Source organism: Heteronotia binoei, chromosome 21 (genome assembly GCF_032191835.1).
Source record: "Heteronotia binoei isolate CCM8104 ecotype False Entrance Well chromosome 21, APGP_CSIRO_Hbin_v1, whole genome shotgun sequence".
Classification (NCBI taxonomy): domain Eukaryota; kingdom Metazoa; phylum Chordata; class Lepidosauria; order Squamata; family Gekkonidae; genus Heteronotia; species Heteronotia binoei.
In genome coordinates, this window is record NC_083243.1 from 39,270,519 (window position 1) to 39,285,123 (window position 14,605).

The following is a 14,605-nucleotide window of genomic DNA, read 5'->3' on the forward strand; positions in this document are numbered from 1 at the left end:
GGGGCACCAAATTGGGTATGGAGTCCATTCTATTCTATGGGCCCATAAGGAGGTGTCATTTTTTAATTTTGCCCCCCCCCTCAAAAAAATGTAGATCCAGTCTTGCTTTTGGTGTACCCAAGGACTTGTTCCTCAGCCCTGCCCAGGCATTAAGTACCTGCAAAGAGAGGAAGACAAACTCAGCTCAGCTGGAAACAAGCTACTGCTAGCTTGCTGCCAGCAAAATCTACCCACCCCCAATATTTTGCTAGATTTATGTCCATGCACAATAAGCCATATAAGCCTCCCACTGGTGTCTAAATAAGTGTCAGTGAAGTTAGAACAGCAAATATCTCTGATTGTAGGACACAACTTTTCTGTCTTTAGTGCCCCGCCCCGCACAGCTGCTCCTGAGGGCTGGGGGGGAACAAGAGGTAGCTTGAGTGGGAAATCCATAAAAATTGTGGGGGACTCCCACCCCCCCCAGCAATATGAACAGAATTGCTTTCTAGTTACGCTAAAGCTACTTTGGATCCCACACATAATCTGGTGTGTATAGATAGAATTACATTTTGTTTAGTGTTGTGAATAAACAGCTCCAGCTGGCATGTAAACAGCTGAGTAACAAAACTAAAAGTTTTCTTGTGACTGAATATTGAGAAATTGGGGAGGGGATGTTGAATTTGATCTAGTATTCTACTTTCTGTTGTATCATATAACCTTGTAAAGTCTGTCCTTCAGGAACTGAGGTTTTCAGACAACTCATGAATGAGAGAGCTTTGTTGATGCTTTGGGCTGTTGCTAGGAGACAGCTGGAGACGGGCAAAGCATGCCCTTTACAGATGGTGTAAAGTATATTTGAAGCTGCCTTCACTTAGGAAATCTCAACTCCCACTTATATTTCAGATTGCGGAGGGGACATGCCTGAGAAAACTGGAAGATCAGTGCTTGTATCTATTATACTTTCAAATTGTCCTTTGAGCTGAAACAACTGCTGAATGTTAAACAGAGGTTCTCTTAATTGTTTTTTTGAACAAAGTGAATTCATTAGGTTGATTGCAGTTCCAGAAATGTGCAGGAGGAGTCTATGGTATTGATTTTGTCCAAAGAGAAACATGTATGTGGCTTGGGGCTGCAATCTGCAACCTTTGGTATGCTTACTCCCAAGTAAATATGGTGGGACTTGCTTCTCAGTAAACATACTATTATTGGGCTTTCCGCAAACCAAAAATAAATACAATCCAACCACCACAACGGTATTCAAAGGTAAGAACCTGCTATATTTACAGTGTAGTTCTTGCTAAGCATCGAACATTGGAACATCCCACTGGAATTCTGTGACTGGAACTCCAGACGTAATTTAGCTACAAAAAGAGCTGGGAATTCTGATGCCAAGAAAGGGAAAGCCCATGTCACTTTCCCTGTTGAAAATATGGCTCCCCTCCTCTGTTGCTTTTTAAACTCTGGTAGGGAAGAAAGATGAGTAGCCAGAGATGGGGCTGCAGCTCAGTGAAAGAGGCTCTGCTTTGCATGTGGAAGGTCCCAGGTTCAATCCTGGCATCTCCACTTTAAAAAGACCAGGCAGTAGGTGAAGTGACAGACCTGAGCCCGACTCTGAGCACGCTCGCTGCCACGCCCCCCCGACTTCGCCGAGGCTTCCTGAGCCTTGGTGAAGGCAGTGGGCATGAGGAGAGAGGGTGCCTCATGACACCCCTAGGCCAGGCGGTGCCCTAGGCAGCTGCCTACTTGCCCTACTCCCATGCGCCAGCCCTGCCTCCTACGTAAAAAGCTTTATAGTCTCCCAACATGGCTCTGCACAGGAGACTGAAGATTAAAACAGTGTTGCACTTACCTGTCACTGTTGTTCATTGAGGTATCTTCTGTGCAGGCACAATCCCTCCCTCCTACCCCACTGTGAGTTTCATAGGATACAATGATATTCATGACACTTGCAATGACTCAGGAGAACTGAGGGAAAGGAGGGAGGTACACCTTGAAGCATGTGACCAGCCTCTAAAGAGCTCTGCAGGGGAGGGGCTCCTCCAATGGAAAATTCTAAAGTAGCTGTAAGAGAGCCTCTGGAGGCTGGCCTGCACAAGCTCAGACCCAACATGTGCCTGCACAGAAGATCCCTCGATGAACAACAGTTACAGTTTAAGTGCAACACTGTTATCATCATTAAGGCTGCAAACAGTTGTGTGGTTCTGAATACAAGATAGGGAGATAGTATATAATCTCACACCTCTGAGATTTCAGTATGAATAGGCTTAAATAATGTGTTGTTTCAAGAGAATCTATCCCATATACCTTCTGAGAAGGAATGGGTTTCCTTGTAGGATTATTTATTTACCAAGCAATGTACCCTATGTAAAAAAACCCAAGCCTATCTATTTTCCCTCTGTAATGTGTGAGAAGTTAAGCCTATAAAATGCATGTGTCTACTGCTGAAAACAGCAGGTGGAGAAAATTATCGAAACTTGGCCACAGTATGTCCTAGACTTTTTTGTAGCAACTTTAATAGTTGCCAGTCTCCCTCAATCCATCAATTAACATGTCTTTGGAAGCAGGGAAGGGGAGAAGACATTAGATGCTTAACACTTCAAAGTCAATGTTCTAGAATAAAAGCCTTCTTTGTGTATGGGTCACTGTTTCAGCAAGAGGTGTTTTTCAGTGCTTCCACTGCAGTGATTTGTGCTGCTTGTGAGATCTTCACAGGCATTTGTTCTGTTTTAGAGCTCCAGTTCGCCATGGTCACTAGACTGTGTTTTCTACTATATGTGAATTGCCTTTGGAAAGCCACTAGATGGCGTGCACATCCATAATCTGAATTGTAGCATCACTAGAGTGAGGGTGACTTTTTTCAGACTTTCACCTGACTTGAGGTACAAATAACTGTATTCAGAGCCCAGCAGGCCTGTATGAGTGCCACACATTGAACAGTACTTAAAATAATGCTCAACAACAGTTGCTCATAGCTGTCCAAATCCTTCCAATCATAAGGAGAATCTGTACCTGAACATAGATCTGGATTTCTGTCCTGATTCAAAAGAACTTCTAATTGAAGACTTTATTGCTCCTTCAAGGGCACCAAAACTCTGGAGAAAATTGCAAACCAAAGTGCAAAATAAAGCTGTTACAGACATTCAGTACTTAAAATGGGGCTGCAGTGATTTGAAGATGATTTATGCACTTCTTATAATCCTCATGTATCAACTCTTCTCAAAACATACAGATATGCAGGCCCAAATTGCATATGACAGAGTTTATTGTGATGTTTAACCCTGAAAAGCAACTACAAGGGGGGGGGGGGTTGACCAGGACTCTTCTTACAGGGCCTACTGTAAGCTCCAGGAGGATTGGCTACATCAGGGGTGTGAGGCCTAATATGCAAAGGAGTTCCTGCTACAAAAAAAAAGTTCTGAGGGTGACCAAGACTGGGACTATGATTCTGGACAAAAGAGGAAGGATTAATCCTTTTCCTCAATTGGAAATGGAAAAACAGTTCATGTGAATTTTGTGGTTGTTTTGTTCCTTTTTCCTTGGGCTAAAAGCCACTTGGGGGGTTACAGGGGGAAGCACAGGTGACAGAGGCCTCCTCCAGAGCCCCATTTCAAATGTTGCTCCCCCTTCCCATGCAGTGCTTTTTAGAACCAAAGTGAATATCTGGAGTTTCAGTCATGTTAACTCCAGCATTTCATGTAGGTCAGGGTGGGAGATAGTGAGCTGACTTCATTCTAGATTGTAAGAAAACACTCAACAATAGAGACCAGTGAAGAATCATAGCAGTGTTTACACGATGAGGTGTGTACCAAGCTAGAGCTATATAAACAGGAAGTGTTTTCCTGCTTGGTTGACCTAGTCTTTTAAGATTCTGTTGGAAAAGGGTTTTTTTTTTTTGTCTCAGTAACAAATCTTCTACACCAGGCCTAACTTCTTGAAAGAAGATAATATATTTGGTATTGATCAACCTATCCATTCAAGATCAGCTGGTGTTTAAGAACTACAGGAATGTTAGCAGTGCCCTAAAAAGTTTTAACCATTATGGATCAAGTTGGCCTCCCTTATTTCCTGAAGTATTTCATTATTTATAGGATGAAAGGGGGTGGGAGGTTTGGGTGGGAAGGTTGAGAAAGAAGTACTTTTCTCCATTTCTTACAATACGAGAACTCGTGGGCATTCAATGAAATTGCTGAGCAGTCAGGTTAAAATGGATAAAAGGAAGTACTTCTTCACCCAAAGGGTGGTTAACATGTGGAATTCACTGCCACAGGAGGTGGCGACTACAAACATGGACAGTTTCAAGAGGAGAACGGATAAGCATATGGAGCAGAGGTCCATCAGTGGCTATTAGCCACAGTTTATCGTTGGAACTCTGTCTGGGGCAGTGATGCTCTGTATTCTGGTGCTTGTGGGGGGGGGGAGCACAGTGAAAGGGCTTCTAGCCCCACTGGTGGACCTCTTGACGGCACTTGGTTTTTTTGGCCACTGTGTGACACAGAGTGTTGGACTGGATGGGCCATTGGTCTGATTCAACATGGCTTCTATTATGTTCTTACGGAATGCTGTAAACTACTCTGAGCATCTGAGATTGAGAGGGATATAAATTTAATAAACAATACAATAACAAAACCTGTATCTACTGTCTGCTAATAAATTTGTAGCGACCAAAACAACCAATTTCAGATCCATTTGAAGTAATTTGCTCATAAGAATGGAAACAATGAAATAGTTGCAAATTTAGAGACCATGCAAATCCATAAGAGAAAAACAGTAGGGGCAGAAAGATAACAGGGATTCTACAAGTAATAGTTTATGAAAAGTACCAACATGGCCAAACTAGGATCCTAATCCTAAAGCCCCTTATTTTGGATCAGCCTTGCTTGAACTTTGCGGGGAAAAGACTGAGAATAGCAGGTTATCTCCCCTGAAGGATCAGTCCTGCTTTGTAAAATCAGGCAAGCAATAGGTTGTTGTTGGTGGAAAGTGCCTTCAAGTTGCAGCTGGGTTTTCAAGGCAAGAGATGGTTTGCTACTTCCTGCCTCTGTGTTGTGACCCTGGAGTTCCGAGGTGGTCTCTCTAAATACTAACCAGGGTCAACCTTGTTTAGACTTTGAGACCTGAAATTTGAGACGATCAAGCTAGCCTGGGTCATCTAGGTCAGGCAATAGATTAGACATACGTTAATTTAGAAGAGACTAATCACCCCAGGCTTATTATCTGCCCCCCTCCACTTGGTCACCTGTATCATTTTCTCAGCTATCAAGGAGAATAAAATCCAGTGAAAGGACATGATGGTAAAGTTATCTGAAACTACCCCAAGTTAAAAATCGTATTTACTTTATTGGGATTATATCCCCAGTAAATTCAGTGGAGATTTAAATAGGCACATTTAGAATTTGGCTAAAAGTCACAATGACTAGTGAGGCTTTTGCTATGTAGAGCTGCAGTTTTCTAGATAAGACCCCACCTGAAGTTGTCTGTCACCTTATCTGGGTGGGAAAGGGATGTCTGTGAATTAGTTCAAGATAGAGCTGGAAGTCATACCAAGATGGTCTTTGCTGGAGGACAGAGTGGCAATTATGGACCTCAAAGGAGAGATAACAAAATAAATCAGGAATACGATGCTTAGCAGAACTGTTTTCCAAATTAAGACAAAGAAGAAGAGATTGGATTTATACCCTGTCCTCCATTCAGAATCTTAGAGCAGTTTAGTCTCATTTCCCTTCCCCTTCCCACAACAGACACCCTGTGAGGTAGGGGGGGGGCTGAGAGAGTTCTCTGAGAACTGCTTTTGAGCAGAACAGCTCTGAGAGAGTTATGACTGACCCAAGGTAATTCCAGCAGGTGCATGTGGAGATGTGGGGAATCAAATCCAGTTTTCTCACTACACCAAAATCGTGAGATTACCTTGGTAAGTCTGTACAGGCTGAACATTTCTTTAACTGGGCATGAAGTACTTCCCACCTGTTCTGGTACCTGGAGAAGTAGTAGGGATGCAGCTGCTCTGCTTCTCAGCTAGGAAATCTGCCTCTCAGACTAGTTAGGAGCTATGAGATAGAATTCTCTTAGGTTACATCTCAGCTTTATCAACAGTGGTTGCAATAGGAATGCAGTTGTTCGTCCAAGTGCTTTCCCTGGCTTGATCTGATATTCACAAGTCAATGCATATATGATCCATATACAGTGTACACTTGCATGCATTTTATACGTGCATGGAATAATTCTCATGTTATATTCAACGTACGTACAGATGAACATAGGTTTGAAACCCCTCAATTAGCCAGGTATGATTCCCTGGTTTCATTTGCAAGCAAACACTTATTGTCTCTTTTTTGCAAACAGAAGTCACCATGTACATGCAGGTTGTATGAGCGTAGCGTAATAGTGTAAGCCAGGGGTGGCCAACGGTAGCTCTTTAGATGCTTTTTTTGCCTACAACTCCCATCAGCCCCAGCCATTGGCCATGTTGGCTGGGGCTGATGGGAGTTGTAGGCAAAAAACATCTGGAGAGCTACCGTTGGCCACCCCTGGTGTAAGCTTGTAGCACTGGTTTAATCAATTAATTAATTATTTGGGGCCGCCTCCACCTAATACTAACTCTTCTCAGGAACAAAGGTGGGATGTGGATCTTGATAGCCTGCTGCATGGAGAATTCACTCCTTGAGCCTGATACCCTTGCACTAAAGCAGGGATGGCCAAACTGCGGCTTGGGAGCCACATGTGGCTCTTGAAGCCCTCATCACCCCACTGGCCAGCTTGAAGAAGACATCTGACTCTTTAAATCACTTCTCCAAGCCAAGCCAGCCAGTAGCTTGGAGAATGCATTTAAAGTTGCTTACTTACTACCTCTCCCTTCCTCCCCCATCTATTTGCTTGCCTGCCTGCCTGCTCTCAAATATATATCTGACATTTATTCTATGTGGCTGTTATGTTAAGCAAGTTTGGCCACCCCTGCACTAAAGCATGACAGAGATATTTCTGTATTGCTTTTTAGTATTTACATTTGTCTTTTATCCTGAGGAAAAGAAAGATCTTGATTGCAGAAGAGCGCATCCTCCATGGTAAGAACAAAGCTTTTGAAAACTGGACAAAAATACAAAAAAAACTGCAAACAGGAGTTGCCATGCGGTGTGTTGTTGGTCTTCATCCTCAAGCCTCTCCTTGCTAAATTATGTCCAGGACTCTGGAGTTAAATCGTGTATGGGGTCGTTTGCCCAGTCCTCTTTGTGCTTTTGGAAGTTTTTTTGGCATGAGTTCATGTTTAAACACAATGGGAAGCCTAACGTTCGAGTCATGTTAGCAAAGGCTATTAGCACACAAGAAAAACATCCTGTGGCTCAAAAGAGGGGGAATCGAGCGCCCTCCCCCCCCCCTTGAGGGGGCCCTTCATTGGCCACCATTGTTTTCTGCTGAAGGCGAGAATCCGCGGTTTCCCACCAAGCTGCCATATTAAGCACCCTGCCAGCCATAAGCCTCTGCTGTGTCCCTGACATCAGTCAGCTGGGGAGCGAGCCCCCGTCTTTCCTGGAACTAGGCCTCTAGGGGCTGAGGCAGCCCAGTGGCTAAAGCCACTAGCAGGCCGCACCCCAGGCACAGTCAGCGACCCTTCGCGACTAATCTTTCCGGGGTAACGAGGCCCACTGATTTTATGGGCACCGCTGCGGTGTCTTCGGGAGAAGGGCAAGAGCTTCCCTGCCAAGCTTACAAGCAACTTCTATTGGCCAGTTTCGATCAATCTGCCCCCCCCTTCATTTGCCTTCCCCAACCTCGTTCATGTAAAAACAAAACTCCCCCCCCCCACGCGATGTCCGCGCTGCTTGGGTTCCTTTCGCCTCGCGCGTAAAAATAGCCCTCGTTTTTGCCCCAGGTACTAATTACCCCGCTGAGGACCTAACAGCCTCGGGGGGGGGGGGGGGGGCGTCGGTCCGTTCTTCTTCAGGGCCTGGAGCGCCCCAAGCGGAGCTCCCTTTTGGCCCGCTTGCGTTGCCTTTCTAAACCACAGCAAACTTTTCCTCCTCACGTTGGTGCAGGAGGCGGCCCTGGCTGCCAGCGAGCTGAGAGTGGCGGCGGCGGCGACTCTTCCGTCCGCGTCCTGCTTTGGCCAGCAGCAGGTTGCTGGCGAGCCGCGTGAACCTCGAGGAGGGGCCTGGCGCTGGCTTTGCCAGTCGAGGCGCGGCGGGCGGGAGAGAGCGAGAGCGAGAGAGAGGCAGGCAGGCAGGCGAGCGCGACCCGTGTCCCTTCCCACCCCGGCCTAGGGGGAGGGGACGGAGAGGAGATGAGCCTCGCATTGTTCCCGTCCTAGGCGACTCCTCCCGGGCCATGGGCTCCGCGCCTTTGTTCCCCGCCTGAGCCGGCTAGCCCTTTCGTGAGTCCCCTTTTGTGAGCCAAGACAAACGCTGGCCCTTCTTGGGAAAGCCATGGATGTGACCATTTCCGAACTCCTGGAGCTCTTTCTGCAGAGCCCCTTGGTGACCTGGGTGAGTTTGCAACGCCGCTGCGCGTGGCTGGGACTGCTTGCAGAGAAGCCGGGGCGGGGGGGGGGGAGAGAGGTGGCCCGCTCTCTCTCTCGCCCCTCTTTCCCTCGCTGGGGGGCACCTGGGTGGCCATCCACCCAGGAAAAGATTTTTTTTGGGGGGGGGAGAGGAAGAGAGGGGGTCGGTAGGGAATCCAGGGGCTCGACGCTTGAAAAGTCTCTTGCGCACCTGGCTGGCGCTGGCTTCCGAAGGAGATTTAGTTAATGGAGCGTAATGGTGTGTTTGGAGTTCAGAGAGGGGGGAATTTCGGAGGAAGGACTTTTTCTTTCTGTTTTCTCGACGTTATCTTGTAGCGAGGCTGGCTGTCCCGCCGGGTTGCTTGCTAGAGCCACCGGTAGAAAGAACCGAACTGTGTGTGCTGTTGGAAACGGGACTTCGATTGTGCTCTTGTGGAGACATCCATGACGATCAGGCTCGCTCGCCTGCTGCAGTAAGGGCTGCCTTAGGAATTTAGAGAGGATGCCTCGTGCATCAGTCGGCTGTTCTGCCTTAAAACTCACACAAGCACACAGGAAACTTGTTTTAAAAAAACAACAACAAGCAAGCGCCAGAACTTTTTTCAGATATGACAACTGCACCGTAGGTGACGCTTTTTGTAAAGAGGAAGTATGCACCCTGAATACATTTGAAAGCCTGGCTAAAGCTTTGCACCTCTTATGTAGTATATGTGCAGGTGGTGATGTGGTTGGAATTGCTGCACGTGTGCAGTTGTTTTGCATGCTAGTTTTCACATGTGTCTTGCTTGGAAAGGAAATCCATTGTATTTATTCTCTTGCTCTGCAGGAGTATAATTTGACTGTGGAACTTCTTAACCCAAAGGCTACATCTGGTTAGTTACCATATGGCATTGTGTGTAGAATAGTCAGGAGATCTGAAGATTGTCTGGCAGCTGCAAGTTCTAGCTCTTATGCTAGTGGCGAACTTGATTTGTTTGAAGGGGCTGAGGGAGCTCTGAAAGAATTATGACAGGCCCAAGCTTACCCAGCTGGCTTCATATAGAAGAGGAGTCAGGAATCAAACCTGGTTCTCCAGTTTACAGTCTGCTGCTCTTAACCACTACAACAAACTTGGAAAGCAAACAGCATCACAGTGCCCTGATATTTCAATTAATCAATGATGTGGTGAACCACAGGGGCAGTGCCTTTTCTGCTGTGGCACTGAGATTCAGGAATTCCCTCCCCTCAGAGTTTATCTGGTGCCAAATGTGTTGTTTTTCAGGTGCCAAGCAAGAACATTTTTATTTTTGAATAAATTGTCTCCCCATGCCTTGAAATATTCTGCTGTTTCAGATTTTAAGTGTTCTGTGAGTTTTTAGATTCTATATTATTGTCTACAGCTTAGCTACTTCTGAACAGTTTCATTTTTGGTCCATTATACTTAGATTTTTGGTTTTCTGTTATTGTGTGTGTTCTATTGGACAAATATAATATTCTGAGAATATTTTTGACATATTTTTAAAAATGTTTTTGTTAATGGAAGGAGATCTGACAGTTTTATAGTGCTGTAAGCCTTTTTCAAACAAGGTTTATTAACAAGCCTGCAAGCAGAAATTATGTAGTTTGGGAGACTCTGAGACTTGGCTCACTGCTATGATGTTAGAAATGATGGATATTCCTTCTTTGAAAGTCAGTGGCCACCTTCCAGGTTTTCATCCAGTTTTGCTCTTGTAGCATTTTTGATGAATATATCTGTCTAAACTAAATTTTCTTTCTGACAGGTGAAAACGTTTGGACCATTAGGAAATGAAAATGGAGAGAAACTCGCAATGTACATGGATCTTGTAGATGGCGTCTTCCTGAACAAAATAATGTTGCAAGTGTGAGTTACAATGAAAAGGGAGCAAAGAAACTGTTCATTTTATTGGGGCTATTTATTTGCTTTGTTTATAATCTTCCTTTCTCACTGAGATTCAAGGTGGATTACAAAATATAAAAATCAGTTCAAACAGCCATGATCTCCAATAAGCAGTGCAATAGGACTAAGAATACAGAACTGGGAAACAGTGTAAACAAACAAAACCTCTTAAGCCTAAGGCACGACATACCATAATGCAGAAAGTGAATTACAAAGGTAGAAGACAACACAGTAAAAGCAGGGTAATATATACAGTAAGCATTGCCAATAGGCTGTGTTGTATTCTCTTATTAAAAGCATCCTCTTGAGGTGTTCCATTATATAGCAGTTTTTGAGTTATGTTATGGTTTAATGGAAACACTTCATGGAAGAAAAACTTTCTCCAGTAGAACACGGCACTTGAGCCCGAAAGATTCTACAAACCCTAATGATGTTACCAGCTATGAAAACACTTCTTTTGGAAATCAATGCAGTTGACCAGATCCTTTTTTGTTTTGTTTTGTTTTCTTCTTGGAAAATTGTGTTTTGCCTTTAATTTGTGGCTGACAATTAAGGGTACATTTGTCTGTGCTTTCAGTGAATGATGTTCCCAGCATATTGTATATGTATTTTGGGGGGAAAAAATACAACATTGACTTGCTAAGATACTGCATTTTTAAGGGTCTAAAGGGGCTGCACCAAAAAAAAGAACCTTGCAGACAGGGCTTTTTTGTAGCAAAAGCTCAGCAGGAATTTATTTGCATATTAAGCCATACACCCTGATGCCAAGCCAGCTGGAACTCCTTTCCTGTCCCTGCTTGCAGATAAGAGTCTTGTGAAAAAGGGGTGAAATATCCCTGCCTAAGGCCTTGGAGTGCTGTTGCTGATAGCATGCTAAGTACTAGGCTAGATGGGACAGTATAAGACAGCATCGAAGAGATGCTTAGGTTCTGCAGTGTGTATGTGTGGTAGGATTTCTCTCTGCATGGCACTTTTTTTTACAGGCTTTTTAGGGGGAATAAAAAATGAAATCTGTGTCTGTAGGCCTATTAGAAAAAAGGGGAACAGAGCAACTTAAATTTGGCAACCTTATTGGTGAATAGTCACATATAAGGTTGCAATGTGATTACAGGCACAGATCTCCCTACAAGTTAACCCCAAATAGCCATGGAGAGGGGAGGGAGGAAAGGTGGAGACTAGGGAAATGCTAGTTTATGTTGAGCTGTCTTCCACCTCCCCTTGGTTGAATCTAACCTGACCACATCCTTTCCTGTTGCTGAGAGTTTGACATGATGAAAGGACCTGTTTTATATGATTGGTTGAAATGAAAATGCCTTCTGAAGAGGACACTTGTGGAATCTGTGGTGGTCTTCTGTTGTTTAAAACCTGGGCTTGGTTGGTGGGTTGATTTTTAAAAAAGGCTTATTGTCATCTTACATCCGATGTACATTTTCACAGCTTTCTTGGAGGCGCGGAGTTAGCCAAATGTGAAACTTGCCTGAAGCTGCTGGGGCACCTTGATAGAGTTGGTTTTCTTTTTCCTTTTAGGGACTGTCTTCTTCCTTTATAGGCAGTGTTGGCAGTGTGCCTAGCTGTGCCTCCGGATCAATGAAATTAAAACCTCCTCTCCAGAAGGGCTGAGTCTGTTTAGCAAGGAATCCAAACTGTGGCATTTGTGTCTGTTCAGCCTAGCCTTGCTGCAAAGGTGGCCTGTGACCTTCCCTCTTTTTGGACTGATTCTTTTAGGCGGCTACTGCCTGTAAATTGGAGAAGGATTATTCTTTTCCTCCTCCCCTACCCCGTTTGGTTTTTTTCCTGTCTTGTGGAACTTTCAAAAGACAAGAATGAAATGCAGCCTTTTTGGCTCTCAGGCCTGGGGAAAGAACTGTCCTTTTAAAGTATTTGGTTCAGTGACTTCTTGTGCTGAACCTTTGCCAAATTTGATAGCCTATTTTGTGGTTTGTTGAGGTTCAGGGTGGTGTACGACTGCACCCTTTTCTTTCTCTTTTTTATTTAGTTACTGTTTATTTAGTTACTGTTGTTTAAGTATCAGCATATCATCTCTTCAGAACACGTGCCTGAGGAGATTCACAGAATAATTTTTTTAAAATGAAAATTATAAAACCAGCTCAGACTCAATTAAGCAGCAATTAAGTAGCAATTAAGTATAAAACCATATAAAGACTACATGTATCAGCATAAGTAACTACAAACAACAGCAGGATCTTAGAATGAACAGCAGTCATAAAGTGACAGGGAAGACAACAGATTGGGGGCACCAGAAGGACTCCAGTCACTGAAAATTTAAAAGTCTTGACTCTTAGTGATTGTGAAATCTGCAGAACAGACTTTGAATCCAGTGGAACCTTTAAGACCAATGAAGTTTTATTCTGGATATATATATAAGCTTTCATGTGTGTGCATTTAGAAATCTGAGCATTCAGCTGTAGATCCACCCCTGAACTTGTTTCTTCAGAGGGAGTCACCATCCTCAGTAGCCTATACCCTGGTCCTATAGTCAGCACCTCTACCAGATCCAGAGTACTTCAGTCTTATCTGAATTGAGCTTCAGTTTAGTGGCCTTCATCCAGCCCTTACTTTGTCTAATTGAATACATCCATAGCCTCACATTATTTAGATGGAAAGGAAAGAGGCAGTTACATGCCGTCTGCATATTTATTACCTCAGTCTCTAGATGACCAGTGGATATGTTTTCATGGAGATGCTAAACAGAATGGGGGAGGGGGGTATTGGGACTGCTCATTCACTGCAAGTGTGAACCACCTTAATAAAACTAGTTAAGGAAAGGTCCCCTGTGCAAGCATCAGTCGTTTCCGACTCTGGGGTGATGCTGCTTTCACGTTTTCACGGCAGACCTTTTTACAGGTGGTTTGCCATTGCCTTCCCCGGTCATTGCACTTTCCCCCCAGCAAGCTGGGTACTCATTTTACCGACCTGAGAAGGATGGAAGGCTGAGTCAGCCTGAAGCCGGCTACCTGAACCAGCTTCTGCTGGAATCGAACTCAGGTCGTGAGCAGAGGGCAGCTTTACCACTCTGCACCCCGGGGCTCTTAGCAAAACTAGAGGGATTGTCAATTATGGCCATTGTCTCTGTACTTCCCTGCATTTTACATCCCACATTTCATAGCCCTCTGACCATGACCCTTCTATTTTTTCTCCTGTATAAATATCTGCCTAGTGACCACGCAGCACTCAGGCTGAAAGATCTGAACAAGGCTGATAACTGTAGGATTTTTTTTGGGGGGGGGGGGGCGGGGGAGGTCATTCATAGAGTTGCAGTAAGTTGGAAGCAATCTGGCAACACTTTACACCAGTACTCGGTGACTCCACACATCTGATGAAGTCAGCTGTGGTCCTTGAAAGCTCATGATGGAGTACAATTTTGTTATTCTCTAGAGTGTCACTTGATTCTGATTTATTTTTGTGGAAATGGGTCATCAACATGGAAAAGAGCAGAAAGCATATGTGTTATATTCTCCAAATACCTTTATAGGTTTTTCAAAAACCAATCTTAAATTGGTCTTTGTCCTGTTCAATAGCCCCTGGTGGAATGCAGTTTCATGGTCACATGGTTTCACACCTCACTGATGACTTTGAGGGATGGGCTTAGATTTTTATGGTTCCCTGGAATGCTGCTGATATTAAGATGTGGCTTAACTGTGTGCTCAGCTGTTATATGGGGAAAGCAATATTATTTTTATTGATTTTCTGATATAATTTCAAGCAGGATGCAAATCTTCCCCATTCATCCTTCCTCAACTTCCTTTCCCTGTCTGTAAAGTGGAAATAACCTAATACACCCCACAGGACTGTTTTGAGGGTATTTATTTTTATTTTATTAGGTTATTTGTAGTTTGCCTTTCTCACTTGGACTCAAGGAGGATTGCACAGAGTGAGTCAATACAATTAACAAGATGGGACATTCAGTAATCAATAAAATAGGAATTGTGGAACCATCCAGAAGTCTAAAAACAGAACAGAAGTAAAACATAAGTGTCAACATGACACATTAAATGATGAAGAATTATACAATAGGATCTAACCCACATCAAACTACACACAGTAGTACAGACCATAGTCCCCAGTAATTTATCAGGATAACTTTGTGATGCTTTTTGTACAGTGCTACCCTACTGTTTCCATAGAAGAGTCCTCTTGAATGTTTCAGTTTTGCATAGTTTGTGGAAAGCCAGGAGTGCAGGAGCCTTCCTGACCTCAGACAGGTTGGGTGCCACAGT

General features: G+C 44.2%; 1 protein-coding gene across 3 annotated transcripts in view; it reads left to right on the forward strand.

The window, feature by feature from the left end:
- The first annotated feature begins 8,123 nt into the window (after positions 1 to 8,123).
- The window catches only part of CCDC88C (coiled-coil domain containing 88C), a 158,204-nt gene continuing 151,722 nt past the window's right edge, over positions 8,124 to 14,605 (forward strand). For all 3 annotated transcript variants that reach the window (XR_009556660.1, XM_060263332.1, XM_060263333.1), the window contains exons 1-2: positions 8,124 to 8,456; positions 10,231 to 10,331. Coding sequence is in view for 2 of the 3 variants with exons in the window: in XM_060263332.1 (XP_060119315.1) it covers positions 8,397 to 8,456; positions 10,231 to 10,331 (161 nt within the window). In the remaining variant the exon portion in view is untranslated. The remainder of the gene's footprint in view (positions 8,457 to 10,230; positions 10,332 to 14,605) is intronic.